The sequence below is a fragment of the Ixodes scapularis genome, unplaced genomic scaffold, assembly GCF_016920785.2.
Source record: "Ixodes scapularis isolate PalLabHiFi unplaced genomic scaffold, ASM1692078v2 PGA_scaffold8__174_contigs__length_109621045, whole genome shotgun sequence".
Taxonomy (NCBI): Eukaryota; Metazoa; Arthropoda; class Arachnida; order Ixodida; family Ixodidae; genus Ixodes; species Ixodes scapularis.
In genome coordinates, this window is record NW_024609883.1 from 92,721,290 (window position 1) to 92,741,285 (window position 19,996).

A 19,996-nucleotide genomic window follows, 5' to 3' on the forward strand; every position below is an offset into this window, starting at 1 on the left:
TCTAGGATCAAATGCAAAGCGTGGCTTATTTTGTTCGCCCTTCGTGGTTGGTTCTTCCGCATTCTCACTGGCTAACTGATTGGCTAACAGCGGCTTTAGCAGTTTGTGTCTCCCGCATGAACAGCAACGGGATTTGACGGTGGACCCTTGTCTCTTGTGCCAGGTAGCACACATTTACAAGGACCCCAGCATCGGCAACCTGCTGGACATTGCCGTCGTCAAACTCATCTTCATGGAGGAGGAGGAGGTATGTCCCTCTTTCAACAACCCTTGTTCACAGAAGAAATTGCATCCATGTAGAAAAAAAATATAGCGAAAGAGTAGCCACGCTTGTCCGATATCCTAGCTGGAAGACAAAAGGCCCGCGAACCTTCCCCCTGAAACGTCATCAATAGTGAATCCATGCAGCGCCGCCTAGTTCGCGTCTGCGTTGCCGCCAACGCGTCTTGTAGCGTCTCACGAGTGCTACGGTAGCACGCGGTGACGCCAAGACGGACCCGTCTGCCGCTTTGCGGCATCTGTTATCAAGGTTCTCAACGTTTGCCGCTAGGGGCGGGTCGGAGATCACACTAACAATGACGTCACACGCGGGCCCTGTCTTCTAGGTGGTATTGACTTCCCACTCTGCTCAAAAAAGGGAAATCGAATTAAAGAGATAAATTAACGAGAGAAAAATAAAAGGGGGAAAGGGGGGGGGGGGCGTCTTGGGTATTTCTTACTTCCCCTATAGGTGGCTCTGACTTATGGAAAGTGAAAAAACGGTTAAAGTGCAGGCGAGCTGGTGTTTGAAAAACAAAGTCCATGCAGTAGGTTAAAGGGAAGCTGAAGAGATTCTTGAGAGATAGCAGTTACAGGTGAATTCTAGAGTTACTTTTTATCCCGTGAATCTGGATATCACGTTCGTTTTTTCCCGAAGATGTAACTAAATGCGAGAAAACTCGAAAAGCCTACGACCAGTCGTGACTTCGTACCAGGATCCTTGGGCCGCCAAGCGCGTGTCGCTCGTGTGAACAGCGCGTGCAATTGTAAGGTTGCCACTGACGTAATTTCGTCCACCATTTTGTTGTTGTGAGCTGTCTGGCGTGTGCCGAGAGAATTCCAAGGGTTTACATGCCCCCTCAAATGCGTAGAGCACCGCTGACATCATATCTCAACCGGTTACGATGTAATCCTTCAATGTAGTAAATTTGTTTGAGAAAACAAACTAACAACAAAATGCGAATTGACGTCATGTGCAAACTACTAATACTCCCCCGCACTGGTAGCAGTCTTGACGTCTGTTTTGTGCCCCTTTTAAAAATAGCGAGAGTGCGCTTGCTTAGCTTTGACAGGCGCTGAAGATGCGCGGGAGCGGATATTCCGAAAACTCTGCCCATGACGTCACGCTCTGGGAAGGAGGGGTTTCGGCGGTACTTTGAAAATGATTTTATGCAGCCTCCGTTCACGAATTCGAAAAATAATCTAGATATCCGCGATCCTGGAGGCCAAAGGAAAACAATTTAACACTTTTTCCTCAAATACAGAACCGCTTCAGTTTTAAAGAACCCCTAAAAAAAAAACGATGCTTTTTTTTTTGTTATTTTTTTATTTACCAGTTTGGTTGGCACACGCTTGTCAAGAAATTGATTTTACCCGAAATATTTTTAGAGAAATCTTGAAGGCGCGAGATTTATTTTGAATTTTGTGCACGAAGTCCATGACATCGCGGAATGGTCATACATTCTTTCCACCTCCACGAGATGGTCATACACTCTCTGCACCTCAACGTGATGGCCAAGCCAATCCACCTCTCCTCCACGCGCTCGAAATGCTGACAGAGAAAACAGGTGAAAAGGAGGTGACTACCGACTAAATTGTGTCTTGCGCCATCAATATTGCTCTAAACATTTTTTTTTTCACGTCAAATTCATTTTTTGACATGCGTGTCCCTACAAGACTGTTAAAAAAAAAGCATCTTTTTTCTGTTAAAGACCGACGACCAGTTCGCGCTTCGCACTTTTCCTCGCACTTCCTCCTCTCCCCCTTCTACCCCGTCCACCGTTGACTGTTTCCTCCTCCCCGACGGTGAGGAGGATCTTCTGTCTTGCAGAATCTCTAGTCTGGTCGTCGGCCTTTAAGGGGTCCTTTAAGGCCCAATCATCACTATGAGAAAAATCCTACTAATTCTCCGATTTTAAGTTAGACCCCAAGTAGCGAAGGAGCGGGATAATAACATCGCGTAAGTTATATTGACGGGTGAATTACCGAGAAGAGGTATGGACATCAAAAAAGGTAAACTGATGGACCCGTGGGCGAGCTGATGAAGATTGGTATCATCTGCAGCAGGAGACGATGCCTGACGATGCTACAGACGAAAGACGAACACATTTCTTTCTCTGCTGTTCGTTTGTCCCACAGTTTAGTGACCGGAATGTAGTGAGACTCTATCATAAACGAAAGTTCATGAGACCTTTTGTCTGGGAGGCAATAAGGGCTCACTAAGTTCCGCTTTATTTAATGGCTATTCTGATTATGTCAAAATAAATTTCGACTAGTATATTGCCAACTTCGATGAAAAACCAAAACAACAAACAAACGGCAGGTACATATGTGTAGGCTTTGTGGTCGTTGCGTCTTTATGCAATGCCTCAGATTGGGACTCTTGCGTCGTTTCGTTTGCAGGACAATGAGATAATATCTCCGAGCGCCTCAAGCACACTGAAGAACTTCTGCCGCTGGCAGCAGAAGCACAATCACCTTGACGACAGCCATCCCTATCACCACGACACTGCCATTTTGCTCACCAGGTAATTTCCATGGTGGTCGGGTCTCAGCCCCATACAACTGTCGTGCGCTTGGAGTTACACTCATTGAGACTGTCTATATCTTTTTTTGTGCTCCCGTATCGAAGGTTATTGGCAGGGAAACGTTGCATAGTTACCGTTCAGTTCTAATATTCTTCAGTGTAGTTCCTGACATATCAAAACAGATAAGGCATTGGGGAGAGTAGCAGTTACTTTTGAAACATTATTTGAGTAATTGTCGGTAATAATCTGACTGCCATTTTTGAGCAGTTGTAATTGTAATAAATTACCCTTTTCTTTATCAGTAGCACATACCAGGCTGATCTCGCTAGCGTATGCTGCGTCACAGGGCAGTATTTTTTTTTCTCGAATTATGTCTTGTTATCGGTACTCTTACTTTCAGCCTCCTTTGTTGCTCTTTCTTAATGTACGAGTTGTTGATAATTTTCTCTCTCTGTAACACTTTTACCCTTTCATTTTTTTGAAGAGAAGACTTATGCAGACTACCCAAGACGTGTGACACCCTAGGTAAGTCTGATCGAAGCTTATATGGGACATGGGGAAGCATGTAGAATTAGAACGACACAAATTACATTCATAAATGCGATATATGTATATATGTGAGTATTTGCATAACACAGGATGTTAACTACTAGATATATAAATATTGTTCAGTTTATGTTTCAGGCATGCACGTGAACTTCCATTAAAGACAGCCTACCGCATTTAGCATCTTACAAATATGACATCGTCACCTTTAAAGTAGTTCGGAGTGTTCAGAGCAATCCTGAACATTTGACAAGTAATGCAGTGAGTGGTATCTTTGAAATGTTTAACCACTCTATCTGTACCAGATGTCAGTCCGTGATTATGAAGCCGTCCAACATTTCTCTCGAGGCGTATATCTTAGTCGCAGTTCTCTCCTGGATATGTTGTTCTTCAATGTGGAAGATAGGAGTGCGTTTAAAAACTATCCGTTATTGACTGCTATAGCGTTCTTGTACCTTTCTTTCTGCCAGGCCTTGCACAGTCTGGCATGATCTGCGACCCTCATAGCAGCTGCTCCATCGTCGAAGACAACGGACTGAGCGCTGCTTTCACCATCGCTCACGAACTGGGCCACGTGTGAGTTAGATTCTCCTCACCGCATTCGCCAATTACAAAGAATTTGCACGCTGACTCGGCTGCTCGAGACCCTTATTTCCTGGTGTAGTTTGAAACTGTCCTGCGTATAAGACAGTTGGAAGCATGGCACCCCGACTGGTGCCCCATGCTTAAAAGCATTTGCAGCCTGCGCATGAACATGGCTTTGGCAAGCTTGAAACTGCATGGGCTTGTCCGCACAAGCAGAGACATGGCTGTGACCAGCCGCCACGAGGTCACGTGCATGGGTAATGCAGCGTTGAATTACGCTGTGTTGTTTCTCATTTTTTTGTCCCTGTTTTTCGGCTTAAAACCTGTTTCGTTCAAGTCTTGAGGGAGGTGGTCTAGAATAAACAGAGGTAAAATGTTTGGAAAAGTTAAAACAGCATTAATATAACGCAGTGTGACGAGTGATAGCGACCAAACGAATGGTAAAGACTGATAGGAAGTGCTTGATGATGAGCCTTCTACAAGATTCGGTGTGGTAGCTGGCGTTTCGTCCTCAAGTGGCTGAAGCTTCCTTGACAAATATATCGGCAACAACGAAATAAGGTTAGTCAGTTCTCGTTGTTACACACGGTGACCAAGTTTTTTCTTTTTACTTCTGCGCTGTCAGCCGCCAAATTTAGCGGGAAAATTTCTCCGCTAAAAGACTACACCACGACGTCGCCCAACATTATGACGTCACATTACGTCATTGTTTGTGTGCAGTGTGATTTTGTTGATGCCCTGTGTGCAGCGAAATGTGCAAAGCCTCTGTTGTGGCCGTATTTCGTTTACAGACAGCATACAACAAAAAACCGGAAACATTTCTTTTTATGAGCTACAAAAAGTGATTTCAGACCATTTAATGTCCATCTTTGGTCCAACCCTCCAGAGCGGGTTTATGCGGTATTCTCAAATTACCTTTCCCACATTTAATTCAATTGATATCTGCGCGACGCGTTAGTGGACTCCTCGCGACTTGGGCGTCGTGGTCGAGAACGAGTGGGCAGTCGGTCAGCTGCTTTCTTGCCTGTGTGTAGGCTGAACATCCCGCACGATGACGACCAGAAGTGCTCCAAGTACCGGGCTGCAAGCCAGCCCTTGCACGTGATGGCACGCATGCTGGACTACAACAGCCGCCCGTGGTCGTGGTCCGAATGCAGTCGCCACTACATCACCACCTTCCTCGAGTGAGTCCCTTCGCTAGATCACCCTGGGACTGAAAGTCGATGGCTTGGCAGCGCCAGGAAACACTGGCACCGCGCGATGAACTAAAGACCGGTTCACACAGCCCCGTTTTCGTACGTTTTCTTATATGTTTATGTATAAGTCACCAAAACATTCGCGTCCCGAATGTTGCGTGGGCCATCTCCCTGAACTTGTCCCGGTGACTTGCACGTAAACGTTCGTAACGTAACGTAAGAAAACGGGGCTGTGTGCCGCAGCCCCGTTTTTTACTCCTCGGTGGCCAAGGCTAACACGTCTCAGCTCGGAGCATGAAGTGAAAGCTTGCGCTGCAGAATGTCCTGGGTTCGATCCCCATTCGTTTCAATCTGGACGAGTTTTGTACCGGCACGTGTTCGTGCGATCACTACTGCGCGGTGCACGTTAAAGACCCCCAGGTTAGCGGTTGCTGCCAAAATTACTCATCTACAGCTGAGAGATAGGTCGCCCCCTGAGGCGTACCAACTTCAAGGGTGTCTAAACATGCAAGCAACACAATATTTTTTTTGGCCGCATTCCTTTTTTGTTGACGTCGTCTAAACTTTGGCGTGGGCGCCCATGTCGGGTGTCATCCGCAGTGCGGGCTACGGGCAGTGCCTGCGCGACTCTCCCGCCGAGAACCTGCTGTTGCCCGAGGACGTGGCGCCGAGCTCGCGGGCCTCCACGCAGCCCGGGGAGCTGTTCGACATGGACCGCCAGTGCGAGCTGGTCTTCGGCCGGGGCGCCAAGATCTGCCCCTACATGCCGGTCTGCAAGCGGCTCTGGTGCACCGTGCACAGCAACCTGCAGGGCGGCTGCCGCACGCAGCACATGCCGTGGGCAGACGGAACCACCTGCGGGAAGCGACACGTGAGTGGGGAAACCCCGAGGCACCTTCACCTTTCGCACCCTTCTTTTACTTTCTTTTGAGGTGCGCTGCTCAGTACTAGGTAGGCGAGTAGCCATGGGGGGCTTGGGGGCTTGATGTAGTCTACCGCCCTGCATGTCCTTGGCCTTTTTGCGCCGTTTTTTTTTTAATTGCAGATTTATTATATCCCAGGTAACAGAATTCTCTAAGCAAATGATTTTATTATTTTTTTCTTTTTTTCTGGAGGTTTATGGTTTTTAAAGAAGTCACCTCCGGCGATTTTTGAGTTACCCGAGTGAACTATATTTTTTTGATCCTCGGCGTTTACCCTCTCAGGCATGCTAATTAGTATCGCGAAAGTCTTAACAGATATTGTAAAATTGGCCAACGGAAATGTTGAAAAACAAACATGCAAATATACGCGCACTTTTCAGTGCCGTGACATCAGTGGCAGGCAGGCTTGCCAGTCGAGCAAGCAGTCTAAAAATAGACTATGCCAATCATTTGTTTCGTGCTAGTGCTCGGATACTGGAGCGAGCTTCCAAAGCATCCATTTGACACCATGAAACTGCTTGTAATGAGTTGGGAACGAAATCTAGTGCAAAAAGTAAACAACCGATGCCTTCGACTGGCATCGCTTTTTCGGGTTTTCCAGTAGAAACTTTTAGTTTGAAAACCACTGTGAGGATCAAAATTGTAAATTTAATAACATTTGCAAAAACCTAATATTGGTTTGACCTAATATTTAGGATACTATTTCAACGATTTTCGTTGGTGTGTTTATCAAACTTTTACGCGAATCGGGGACCATGAAAAATCTTCGGAGTGTATCCCTTTAAGAAATTGCCAAAGAAAAGTCAAAGCTAGGCTTTACTGCTTGGTAGCATGGCTGTCATCTGGCACCTTTGTGCCAAAATCATCAAACAATTAAGTGCCAAAGTTAGGCTTCATTTCTAGTTCGGTTTTCATGTGGCAACTTTGGGCCAAAATTGCCAAACAAGCGCCAGAGGCTTCACTGCTGGTTGTTCGGTTAACTAATAGGTGGCACCTTTGTCTGAAGTATCCCACTTTGGCAATTATATGGCGAACCACGAGAAAAGCTAGAAAAAAAAGTCGAAGAAAAGTACTTTAACCCAAGTTAAACCCCTATGATTGTCAGACTTGAGTCAAGTTAGGCATTCCTCTGGCGTGCTCCCTGTGAAAAGACAAAAAGAATGCTTCAGGAACCAGAACGCCAATTTTCAAAGAGCATCTGTAGAAAGAGTTGGGTTGTTCCTTTTGTGGCCTAGTGGTGTCAGAAGGGCGAGTGCGTGGCTGTGATGGACCAGGGCAGCCGGCGCAAGGTGGACGGAGACTGGGGTCCCTGGCAAGGGTACGGCCGGTGCTCGCGCACCTGCGGTGGAGGCATCCAGAGCGCCCGCCGGGAGTGCGACAGCCCCAGGTGAGCACACGGCGCGTCTGGAGTGCGGCACCGTCGACGACCGTCAATTCTAGGCGGTGGCGTCGGAACTATTCGAAAGAAACTGATGTTCCGACGCCACTGGATCTAGGCAGACTTGTGCAGATAACTCGTTAAAGTATCGCGTTACTTGTACCTAGTTACTTCTTTCGGTAACGAAGTAACAACTTATAGTTACATTTTAAGAGAAGGAACAAGTAAGGCGATTCCGTCACTTTTTGACGAAGTAAAGAGTAATGGTGCTTAGTTACCTCTGGATAGGAACCTGTACAACGCAGGTATCTAACCTAGACCTCACCCTATCTCGCGCCTGTAATGTGCACGGCGATAGAACGCTAGACTTTAAAAGGATGTGCACAATTCATGTCAGTATAGCCACAGTTATCCCGGAAGGAACGCATTTAAAAAGCGATGCATTTATAACCACGACAAATATTGGAAGCGGCTGCTGCTTCCTAAGAACGACAAACTCGGACTAACGAGAAAGTTACGCATTACTTGCAAGCTTACGTAATTCGTTCCTCTTGAATTGCAATAACCAGTAACGGGCTTACCGTAAAATCCCGTAAGGGCGCCCTCCTCCGTGAGATCGCCCATCCCGTTCTCTTGGCTAAGTAAGGTTGGACATCACGCGATGTCCGACCGATGTCCGACCGAAATCACATCAACCGCGCGATCTGTGGTATCGGTACGTCTGACAAGGGATTTCTAGCGGGTTCACAAGTTCTTGTCCGTGACCTGCGCATGCGATATTGGTTCATGTGACATGCAAGTTGATCCCACGTGTTTATTGCATCGTGAAATGCGGGTCTGCTGCGCCTGCGATCCGCGGTATTGGTTCCCGTGGCATGCGCGTCCGTAGTGGGTTCCCGCGTTTTTTGTCCGCGGGCACGCGATATCGGTTCCCGTGACAGACGAGTTGTCCCGAATGTCTGTTGCACCGTGAAATGCCAATCTGCTGCATCCGCGATTGGCGGAATCGGTTCCTATAGCATACGAGTTCGCGGCAGGTTCCCGCGTGACCTTTGCACCGAGTACCGTGTTTGTACAATTCTAACGCGCACTTTTTTTTTCGCAAAAATCGCTGCCCAAAACAACATGCGCGTTACTATCGAAACCAAAAACCGAAACTAAAGAAAAACGCAATACTCGGTGTAAGGTGGCTAGCCCCAACGCCATCATGACCGTTTGTTTACATTCGTCATTTCGGTATTCGTATCACGCGCATTCTTTCGCGTCTACAGTTCTGCTAGGAGGTTTTATTTAAACGAAAGGCCGTCCCGCTGGCGGGAAAAGATAACAACGGAGCAGCACTGTGTGTCCTTGCAATCTCAGTGACGCAACGAGCTCGGAAAGTGTTGTTTGGAAGACGACCTTCCCAAAGGCGACGGTCGCTCGTTCGTACATGCGCAAGAAGCGCGGCATTTAAAACGCTTTAGCGAAAGCAGAGATCACCTCTGTGGACAGCGAAGAACCATCGTCAGACTCTGACAAGGGCGACTAGTGCGCGGCATTTATTTTTTGTGTTGTCGTTCGTTTTATAAAATCTGTTTTATGAGCTATGTGTTCAATCTTCATTATTTTACCTGCGAGGTAGAATCTGTCATAGGCGTAAACTATGGGGGTGGCATCGGGGCTCGTGCCCCCCCCCCCCCCCCTGATGAAATCCGGGGGGGGGGGGGGGGGGCGGGGGCGGGCGGGGGTGGCCCTTCCCCCGGGTCTGGGCCATACTCGCCATAATCCTTACTGAAACGCTATTTACGTGCCATGTAACGAGCTTTTATAGTAATGTCATGTAAACAAAATAACGCCCACGTTGCCTTTATTGACAAAATACATGGGAAATGGAATCCCAGCGTGTTTCTGTTAGCTTTCAAAAGGTGCGTGCGCCTTAGAATTGTGCAAACACGGTAAAACGAATCTGCTGCGTCCGCTACCCCTTTGACCATGACACAGGATGCCTTAGCAAATTCCCGCGTGTTTATCGCATTATAGAATGCAAATTTGCTGTCTTTGCAATCCGCGGTATCAGTTCCCGTTTTATGTGGTTTGTAGCAGATAACCTATTGTATTATCGCCTTTTTTTAAATTTTATAAGTTTTGCTGTCGCATCCCCAAAGATAGCCCACCCCATATTTTTCCCAATTTATCTATTCATTTTGTGTGGACGTCCTTGCGGGATTTTACGAGTTACCTTTTGAGTGAGTAACCAGTGACTTAAAATTTTATATATGTGCTTGTATATTGTATAACAATTAAGACAATCTACTCTATAAATCATTTTTCCCCAGAATGTTAAATATTTGCATGCAGGTCGGGCGACACTGGTCAAAATCAAACTTAATTGAATTCTGCCAAAAGTTGGGAGGTGCTCAGAGGAAGCTCCTCCCACCTCTTTCCAGATCAGCAAAGCAAACGCTGGAGAAGTCGCCTCGTCTCCAGCGTTCACCCTGCTGGGGTGGAATGAGGTGGAGGTGCAAAATCGCCGTGGTGTTAGCGTTTCTTCGCGGTGGCGTGACAATGCTGCGTTCACACCGCTATCGATGCGATACACCGCGCCTTGCAGCCTCACTGGACTTGGCATGTTTCCGCCAACTGGTATGGCTCCTCCAAAGTGATATTTATTCATCCGTGAAGCTGGTGCCCTCATCAAGTGGGGTCGTTGTGATCAGTCGGTGGTAAATCAGTTAAGCAGCAATTGCCTCGTCCTATCAATGTCGCACGATCCTGCCGTCACCTTCGATAACAAGAGGTAGCAAATCTACCAGCATCTTGCCTTCTGCGAGATAACAGAGGTACACCTTAGCCGCCTCGTGACGATGTCTCGCTGTTCAAAGAGCAGAGAGCTCGAGCCGGAAGCTGGTGTTGCCGATGTCACCATATCGGCCAAGTCGCGGAGCAGACAATGCACTACGTGTTGTCATGGCACGCGCAACTGCTGGCTCAGCAATCTCCCGGTGATATGTTATAGCCTTTGGGTGCTTTGACTAAGCGAGATAGTAATGCGTCGATGCCACCAAGTGTCAGCGCTTATAACTACGGTAGGCCATAGCCTATGGCTTGGCCCTAGGGAGCGCGATGACGTCGCGGGCAAGTCGCGGGTGCGACTGTCATTCTGGGAGGCTCCGAGCTTTTTGGTGGCTGATTTTGAAGTGCTCACCAGGATCGAACATTTAGAACGAAAAATACAGCCATCTGTTTGAAATACAAGCGTGCGATTGTCAGCAGATAGAGTTGATCATGTTTAACTTATTTCTGAACGTGAGAGGTATATCTTAAGCTTGAATTCAGTACCCCTTTAACCTGTCGCCAACTAGAGTCGGGATGTTTTGTTCGAGTGATCACATTTTTGCTTTAATTGTCTCCGTTGCAGGCCGGCGTTTGGGGGCAAATACTGCGTGGGTGAACGAGTGAGGTACCGTTCCTGCAACACTGAGGTTAGTCACTGGGAGTCGCTGCTGGCCGCCGTGACGTTTCTCTCCGCGGAGTGCGTCATTCGTCGCCCCTTGCCTTCTAGCCGTGCCCAGCTGGTTCCATGGACTTCAGGGAAGAGCAGTGTTCCGCCTTTAATGGCAAGACATTCAACTTTCCCGATGTTCCCACGAACGCCAAGTGGACCGCGCATTACTCTGGCAGTAAGTTGTTGCTTTGATCAGGCTGCTCGGTCGTTGCAGTTCCACGAGGTGGAGTTCATTAGATGATGGGCCTTCATTACATGAGGGCTAGAGGGTCAAAATCATCCTTCAAAATATGTTTGCCTTCGGATTTCTGCCATGTCTTTCACTTCGCATAAAATCGCAAATGATTTTTGAGGACGAGAAAAAAAATTTATATAAAAAATAAAATCTTTTTTGGGGGGGGGGGGGGGGGGGCATTAAATGGAAATATTAGGTTAGGGACCGGCATACTGGATTGACATACATGTATGGGTGCAAGCTGTCATTGTTTGGTGCTTCGTCACAAGCGTGTGTTGTGCACTGCCGGTGGTTTCCAGTCTCCCATGTGGACACGTGCAAGCTCTACTGCCGCGTGGTTGGCATGAGCGCCTACTACCTGCTCAAGGAGAAGGTGATCGATGGCACAGCCTGCAATCCGGAGTCGTTTGACGTCTGCATTAACGGCGTCTGCAAGGTGAGAATCCTACCTAGCACCCCCTGTCTTTTAGCATGGGCAACATTTGGGCACTACACTGAACATTAGGCAGACTTTGCATCTTCCCGAGAAATTTGTTAAGGGAAGTTTGCTCTGGAATCCTTAAAAGAATATTGGAAATTTGGAGGTGAGACGAAGCAAATTTGGTGGCTTGATATAATGGGTGAAGTAGGTATCGCAGGCACTCCTGGTAATGCTGCAACCTGAACAAATGATTCCTATCTCATCAGTTGGATGAGAGAGCTCCTGAACCAATCAGACCCTTGAAAACTAGCTTCTCTAAAGATGATTCAGTTTCCATGGCACACATTGCGAAGAAATACTTTCCAGAAACTTCTAGCCAATGTTGGAAGCATAGTGCTCTCTAAAAGGCAGAAAGCATGTCCAGAAATGTTTTAGTCATCTTTAGCATTCTCAAGCAGGACTAGAAAACAGGCCCAGTTGCTGCATGTTGTAATGAAGGGATCACAGTGGCATCTCTTGAATGCATGCAGTCGGCTGGATGTGACCACCAGCTCAACTCGACAGCAACTACCGACATGTGTGGAGTCTGTCGGGGGGATAACGCCACCTGCAGGACAATCACCGGAGACTTTAGTCGAGCCAAGTACCGAGCTGAATTTGGTGAGCCTTCATTTGAAAACATTTTGATTAGCTCCGCAAATGCTTCCTATGCATGTGTTGTTGTCTTTGGGTGGGTCGTCATAAACACGTTTGTACTAGGCAAAGTAGTATTTTGTAGCTTCGAACTGTTTTAAAACCTTTGTTTTCCTAGCAGTTTTTTTTATGAGTTATTAAATAGCGATCGTGAACGTTTTCAAAGCGGCTTCGAAACCAACAGCTTTGCCGAGATTACGGCAATGTTGCAATTATATAAAGTACTAGTAGAACCTTGTTGATGCGTTTTCAATGTATCATGAATAACGTTGACTGTCACATTCACGTACGCAGGTCTGATAGGTGTGTTTGGGATTCGCGCATGAAGCGAAACCATGGCGAAAGTCTGGGACCTGGTTTAGTCTATTTCAAGCACGTCACAACTGCATGCCTTTTCGCAACTATACACTCGTAGCGGTGGCGGTGGCTTTTTTGTGTCACCCCCCTCGCTTGTGCACATCGGCATTCTCCTGTTACAATTATATACATGGCCCTAATTTTAGATAAAGGAAACAAATTGACATCTGTTAGAATAAATACTGTTGTCCTCCATAGCCATGAAAGATCATGTGACATAAATTTCACATGCAAGAGCTACAGCCCCGAGCCGTTTATAGAGAGAGTTTGGTCAATGGGAGGTGCGGGCAGAGCCAGGGCGTGCGCTAGACTCGGAAAGAGGGCTTGGCATGCTCTCTTGACCAACCAGAAACCAAAATGAATCCCCTTGCGGTGGTAGTAAGAAACAGCTCTGATCAAAGGTATATGTTTGTATATGCTTTTAATAAGGGTGTAAGAGTGAAGTGTAATAACTCTTTGCGGTTGAAAATAGAATGCACGTGATGTTTTGATTATGATCATGCAGAAAAATGTAAGAAACGAATGCGCCGCTCAACTCTGTTTTGCTCGGACAGAGTGTGACTGCTCGGATGGCAGATTCCCGGCCCTCTGTGCTTGGCGTGAGGGGTATGTCGATCGTTCCGCTAGTCGCACTCTTCCACCATCATTTTGAATGAGCGTGATTGAAACATCACGTGTACCATATTTTCAGTCACCGAGAGTCACTCCGAAGCAATTATCAGGTTTGTTTCTCGGGACCACCTCCAGGGTATTATTTCCGGCTTCTGGTTGGTCACATTCGAATTTCTGAAGACGCCCTGGAACACGCCCAGCCCGCTTTCGACCAATGGCGCCTCCTCATTTGTCTCCTATACTTCCCAACGAATGGCCAAACTCTCTACATATACGGCTCTGCTATGGCCTATCTAATATGTAGTCCCTTACTAGCGTTACCGGTTTTACGTCTTCCTGGTCAATGGGAGGTGTACATTTTTATTTTACTGTACATTTTTGTTTTACTGTGGTCGGCTGAAACACATATTAATGAGGTTCTACTTACGATTTTGGTTCCATTCCTACAGTTTTTTTGCGACCTGCGACTTTTCTGTTTTCCAGGTTACAACTTTGTCGCCAAAATTCCGGCTGGCGCCAGCTTTGTCGATGTTCGTCAGTTTGGGTTCGAAAAAGATGACAACTATCTTGGTGAGTGGTATTGACTTTTTATATGTCCAGTCTGCATGCCTTATGGATGTTTTGTTTAGTTGTGAAATCAGGCACCTAAATCACTCACTTTATTATTGCTCAATGTTTATGGTCTGGAAACCCTGTGAAAGTCTGCCCTGGTAACTTCTTGTTCAAGGCAGTGTCCAAGGTATTGCGCTGTCTACATATGAAGTGGTTAAGAAAATTACCTTGAGCAATAACAGCATCACATGAATACTCACAAACAAGTTTTGAACTGAAACTATTCATTTTTAACAAAGTTTGCTTAAAATGATTGAAATATCTTGGATGCAGTATAAAATGCTTTCAAAAGACAATAAAAAAAAGAAAATATCGGAAACGGAGGTGTTTTTTTTTTTTTATTAATCTGGGTGCCATTCATGGGCTTGAGAATGACTGAAGACAAACTTTCTTCAAAACTTTTGTCGCTGCAATTAGATTGGCATTTTATGGCAGTTGGGAACTATTAAATTCAAGGTAGAGGAGAGGGCCTTTAATAGCAAACCTTTGCTTTAAGACAGATGTAATGCATGCCTGGTTTTTCCGACGAGCTCCTGATATTGCAACTTGTCATCATGCCTGTTTGTCCTATACATTTCTTACGTCGTAAAGTTGACCAGAAAAATCGCTATCTGCATAGTGCAGTTTTAGCAAATACAATATAGCTTCGCCAATACTGGAAACTCCTCCGAAAAAACATAGGAGCGGCGGCGAACGTGACAGTGGCGCCTCTAGCGGACTCGGAGTCTACGGAAGCAGTCGTCGCAATGGAAAAGTATAGGCTCCGCGACGTCCTCGAGCTTTACAAGCCCCGTATCGTCACCCTAACAGCAGAAACAATTTATTACGGTCAGTTCGCTTGCAAAGCGGAATCCACTGATCGCAACTGCAATGACAATCGAATAACAACGCGCGCATAACCAAAGATAGAGCAGTTTATTTAGCGGCCTCAAACGCCTCCCAGGGGATCACACGCATTTGAAATGCGTCTGGGAAGCGGAAAAAAGGCGTTAAGCTACTCGAACTACGTCGTAATCGTTAAAACATGCAAAAACGACATGTTAATATTATCAGAGCAAGCGCACGAGCTGCTGGAGCATAAAAACAAAACAAAAAGTAAGGATAAAAATGAACGTGCAAACACCTACCGAACTTTGCAGAAAAAATGGTGTCGCCATTCCCGACGAAAATAAGAAGAAACGGGAAAGAGAAGCGAACAACGGCGAATAAAACAAAGAAGCTAGCAAAAAACTATTTCAACGACGACGATCGTTGCGGCGCTTATAGAAAAAAGAAAGAAAAATGGAAAGCAGCAAATGAATAGCTGGTGGTCGCCACCGGTGTTGAGTTCACGACAAACAAAGCGGAAGCAACAGACGAAACTAATGAAAAAAGAAGAAAGCGACCCTTTTTTTTTTTAGCTGCTTGTTGTACATTTCTTTATTTGCTTTCGCGGCGTAGGTACGAACTAAAAACAAAACAGGGGAAATAAATAACGTAGTGCAGCTCACACTGCCCGGTAAAAAAGAGTCGCAGAAATGTTTTGGTCGCAGGCAGCAATCTTCTATATGTGCTAGCAGTGAGTAACCTTTTCTTGCTTTCGAATTTCTTTTTCCAGTGAGTTTTGCGGGTTGTTCGTTCGCTCGCTTGACGAAGCAGTTTAAAAGTGCATTCAAGTACTTGTTGACGTAGGTGTCCGTAGGTCGATGTAGGAAGCAGAAGAAAGATTTTCCACCACATCGCACAAACTTGTTCTTGAATGCGGCCGGTTGATCAACAAACGATGACCCGTAGCAGACGCGCCGGCCGGAGTACACAAATAACATTCGAATAAAAATGGGTAACGAGCTTACACTTCTTAATATATTTAATAAATATCAAAAAGCACGTATGACGATTTTAGATTAGAAACTCAATCGAAGGCGAAAATAGGAGGTTATCGGAGACGACAGTGGAAGAAAACAACAAACACAACAGCAAAGTTGCAGACGGCCCTCAAAATGCCCGGGCCTAGCGCAGACCAACCGGGGGTAGTAAGCGCCGAAGCGAAGGAAAGGGAGTAAAAACTAAGCCAAACAAAGCAAGGATACGCGATTGTTTACACGTCGGGCAAAAAAAAAAAAGCAAACAGCAACATATAAGCAGAAGGAAGAAATAACGCGGCAGAGTGCCGTCGCCTCAAAAATATAAAAGAAAGAAGACTCAAAAATGAAAAGAGTGGAGACGGTTCAACGGGTGTCGGCCTTTATCGTAGAAGTAAAGAAGCAGCGAAGCAGAAGATGTTGGTCGTCCCCGCGCTAACAATCGGAATTTGTGCACTGTAAATAACGTGACTGAAATTTTTTTCGCGGGGCTACGACGCTCTTCCCTTCTTTCTTTGCAAGCGCGAGAAGTCTGCTTTTTTCGTAACTCCGCTTTTGTTAATCTATAATCGCGTCAGATTTGCATATGCACAACGCCTTCTTTCGGAGCATACTGACATCGCCGTAACGTACGTGGTTCGAAATTGACTTCTGCTTCTTCATCCGGAGACGATCTTAACGGGATTAGCCAGCTCGCCTGTTCGACGAAACGGTTATAAGCAAGACACTGATGAGAAACGGGAATTGCAACGACAAAACGAATTGACTGATAAGAACAACAAACTTGAAACGAAGCTATGTTCGGAAATGTTTGTACATTTCCCTTTTTCACGAAACAGCGCGAAGGCATACATTCGTGTTTTGCTTGGCTTACATAAGTTGTGACAGAATGTTTTCTTCGGGAGAACTCCGAAATTGCACCCAGAAAGCTGTAACATCTTTCCCGCGGGAAGAGAATGTCTTTCATTCATGAGCTGGCACCCATTTTTTAACTTTCAAAGCAGCGAATGTCCGTGACAATTTTTTTTCGTTGGTCACCTCGCACGGAGATAGGCAAAACCAATGCATTTCGGAGAATTTGTCTGCCAGCGGAGACTCCGAGCTCGCCAGGGGCGCTGCAATCACTTTTCGCCCGTTTTCCGCGGGAGTTGCCAGTATTGGCTTCCACGGTATTTGGTTTTAGAGTTCCTCTTAGATGTATTTTAGAGGTCTGTTATACCTCGGCAGCTTTCAAAACATAATTTTATGTGTGTAGAAATTTAAAATGGTCCCTTTTTAAGTAATTTCTTACTGTTTAAAAATGCAAGAAGTCTGTTGAACAAGGATGAGGTGACACTTCACAACTTTATCGGGTACCATTGAATCGACAGTCAAATTCACCTTAATAAATTTGCAAGGCAGAATTTTTTTTTAAATTATTGACTGTTTATATCAAAATTTTTGGGACTCTATATTATGCCACTGCTGAGTGAACCCACCATAACTTGGAAGGTGAGTAAGTTGGAAGGTTTTGTTATCGTGCGATTTAAATAAAACCTTCCTATGTCTGATAGACAAGTTGAAGTATGAGCAAACCTACCCTATGCTGCAGAAGTGTGTTCTAAGTCTCCATCTTTGTTTTGGCTGTCAGCGCTGAAGAGTGCAGAGGACGAGTATTTGCTGAACGGCAACTTCACCGTCAGCATGTTCCGCAAGACCCTGCGCTACGGAGGCACCATCATTGAATACAGCGGCTCCAATGCCTCCATCGAACGCATCAATGCCACAAAGCCTTTGGGCAAGGAGCTCCACTTGATGGTAACGTCTCGTCCTATTTCCAACAGAATCGACTATATACAATAGATAGTGAAAGCACTTGATATGGAAGACACTCGCACGTAAGAGCTCGAGCCCCAGTTAACGTTCAATATACCAGTGCTGAGCTGCAGGATGATGCTTCCTTAGATTGCTCCCATGAGAAATCTTCTTACATGTGCATAGTAAAATAAATGGGGCTTCAAAATTCAGGTGCACAAACTTGCCTGGAAAAGCGTGTCTGCTTTCATCCAGTGCTGTACTGTGGAAAAGTACCACCTGCAACATCGCTGCCACAGGTTTAGCTTCTCTGCTATGCACAGTGTCCACAGTTTTCAACAATTTCAAATGTTGAATACATCTAAGTTGTTTAAAAACATCAAATTTCAATTGAGTACACCAATATTTTAATCGATTACAGCGAGTGTCTAATATTTTTGCATAATCTAGTCAGTGCAGTTAGTGAGGTGATGGCTAATGCATCATCTCAATAACTGTGTAGTGAGAGCTGCATCAGTACTACCGTCAGTGCTGACTTGGCACTCGGTTAATGCTGCGTTATGTATGTCTGCTGGAAAAGGCAATGGACCTCCAATGCAGCTATGATACGGCGCAAGGTCAGCACCGAGTTAGTGCTGCGGTGAATATGGGAACAGGCTTACGCCGTCGGCAATGACATATAGAATGTTTCCCTCGAGTGGTGAGCTTTTGCTTCTACCACATTCCTCTTCCACGGGCTTGTCCCCAGGTCCTGACTGTGGGCAAGGTAGAGTCTCCGGACATCCGCTACGAGTACACGGTGTCGATTCGGGACGACCAGCAATACGTCTGGGAGCTGAGCCCCCAGTGGACCGAGTGCAGCAGACCCTGCCAAGGTGAGGGCCTCACACTCTGAGCTGGCAGCACCCTCTGCTTTGTTTCATTAGGAACGCAGCCAGCACTTTTTGTTCATGGAACCAGTCAAGCAGCGTCATTAAGTGCAACATTAAGGTGCTTGTCGTCCTTTTGTGCTTGTTCTGTCGACGGCTGGACTGATCAGGGATGGCGCACATACCATGACCTTGCACATTTCGTCAATGCGCCTGTATATCTTATAGCCGTTGATCCTGCTTTGACTCAGTGAAACAAAGTGTGGGAGCTGCTTTTCGCACCACAGACACATTTTTCTCTTGTGCTGGAGGTATGTGACAACTGTGCTGGCAAGCCCTTGATCAACGTGAGGTGACAACGAGCGGCAGTTGTTTGGGTCTGGGAAATATTAGCGCCGCATTCTACTGAGAAGATTCAAAGCCACTCGCATTGCTATTTTTCTGGTAGTTGTGGTCCAGTCCGAGTCTCCCCAAGGACTCCTTTGCATTCCAAATATTTTGCAGATATTTACAGTACCTCATAAAGTTCTGCGAAATATATCTGAAGCTGTTTCTGGGTCTTCATTTTATGATTGCTTAGAAGTTACCAAATGGGACTGTGGGCTCCTAATCTGAGGTATGTGGTAACCTCAGTCACTGCTTGTCCGGTTGGAATGCTGGAGTCGCAATGGGGCCATTCATCAAAAGCCGATGTTCACGCCCAAACTGACTCGTTCCAAGCTCAATCTGTTCCATGCCTTTCGCTCCACGACAGCTCTTGCATGTCCTGCATCACTCGCCAACTAAGGGTTTCATGAATTGAGCAGAGGTCCAACAAAACTTATGTACCTTACATGCACTTAAGATTTTGAGCTTTAAAGCTGTTGTTGACATTCTGATTGCAAGTGGGGCTTTTTGAATGGTCGGGTGCAAATGGCTTTCACATGTAACCGTAGTTTTGCGTGGCAACAAATGCCTGATGACCAAGGGAGTATTTGTCCCCTTGAGATTACAGGGCATCGATACCGGCAAGCCCACTGCAAGCGGCGGTTGGACGGCATGCGTGTGGAGGAAGCCAGGTGCCACCCCGGCTCCCGGCCTCAGCCCTTGGCTGAAGTCTGCAACCTTCACTGCACCCTCAGGTGGGAACCCACACAGACTATTTTGTTTGGGCTTCATAGTCTGGCTGTTGCTATGCTTGTATGGACCAGCTTTTACGGTGATCTTGTGCATTAAATAATTAATACATAGTACAATTTGCTAGATTAGAGGAAGGGCAGAGCACCATTGTATTTCTGGTAGCTGTGCTAATTCTACTTTATGGCTGTTGTTGGTGGTGTCCGCAGTCTGGTAAGAAATAAACATTAATCTATCTAATATTTATATACAGTCAACATGTGCAGCCATACGAGTCAGGTTCAAGGTGTTGATGTCTTGCTGGCTGAATAACTGAATTATTGTTCCAGCATGCTTGTGGTTTATGACCACTGTCCCCGTGCTATGTGCTTAAATTTAATCTCTTATATGGTGTTGGGGTGTTTTATTTAACTCCTGGTTTGCACTGTAGCTTACTGTAGTTGTTCCCCTGCATGACTTGATTTCTGTCCTATGCTTAGGTGCTCATAGCATAGGAGGAGGCTGGCAATAAGAGATGCTTGTTTCGAACCCTTAAACTCCCTTGC

General features: G+C 46.1%; 1 protein-coding gene across 1 annotated transcript in view; it reads left to right on the forward strand.

The window, feature by feature from the left end:
* The window catches only part of LOC8040683 (A disintegrin and metalloproteinase with thrombospondin motifs 20), a 259,801-nt gene that overhangs the window by 227,360 nt on the left and 12,445 nt on the right, over positions 1-19,996 (forward strand). Inside the window, exons 5-19 of the mRNA XM_042287060.1 lie at positions 164-247; positions 2,662-2,786; positions 3,271-3,311; positions 3,803-3,908; positions 4,952-5,101; positions 5,714-5,984; positions 7,272-7,423; positions 10,815-10,878; positions 10,959-11,076; positions 11,436-11,572; positions 12,088-12,217; positions 13,703-13,789; positions 17,303-17,469; positions 18,215-18,341; positions 19,330-19,456. Of these exons, the coding sequence (XP_042142994.1) occupies positions 164-247; positions 2,662-2,786; positions 3,271-3,311; positions 3,803-3,908; positions 4,952-5,101; positions 5,714-5,984; positions 7,272-7,423; positions 10,815-10,878; positions 10,959-11,076; positions 11,436-11,572; positions 12,088-12,217; positions 13,703-13,789; positions 17,303-17,469; positions 18,215-18,341; positions 19,330-19,456 (1,886 nt within the window). The remainder of the gene's footprint in view (positions 1-163; positions 248-2,661; positions 2,787-3,270; positions 3,312-3,802; positions 3,909-4,951; positions 5,102-5,713; positions 5,985-7,271; positions 7,424-10,814; positions 10,879-10,958; positions 11,077-11,435; positions 11,573-12,087; positions 12,218-13,702; positions 13,790-17,302; positions 17,470-18,214; positions 18,342-19,329; positions 19,457-19,996) is intronic.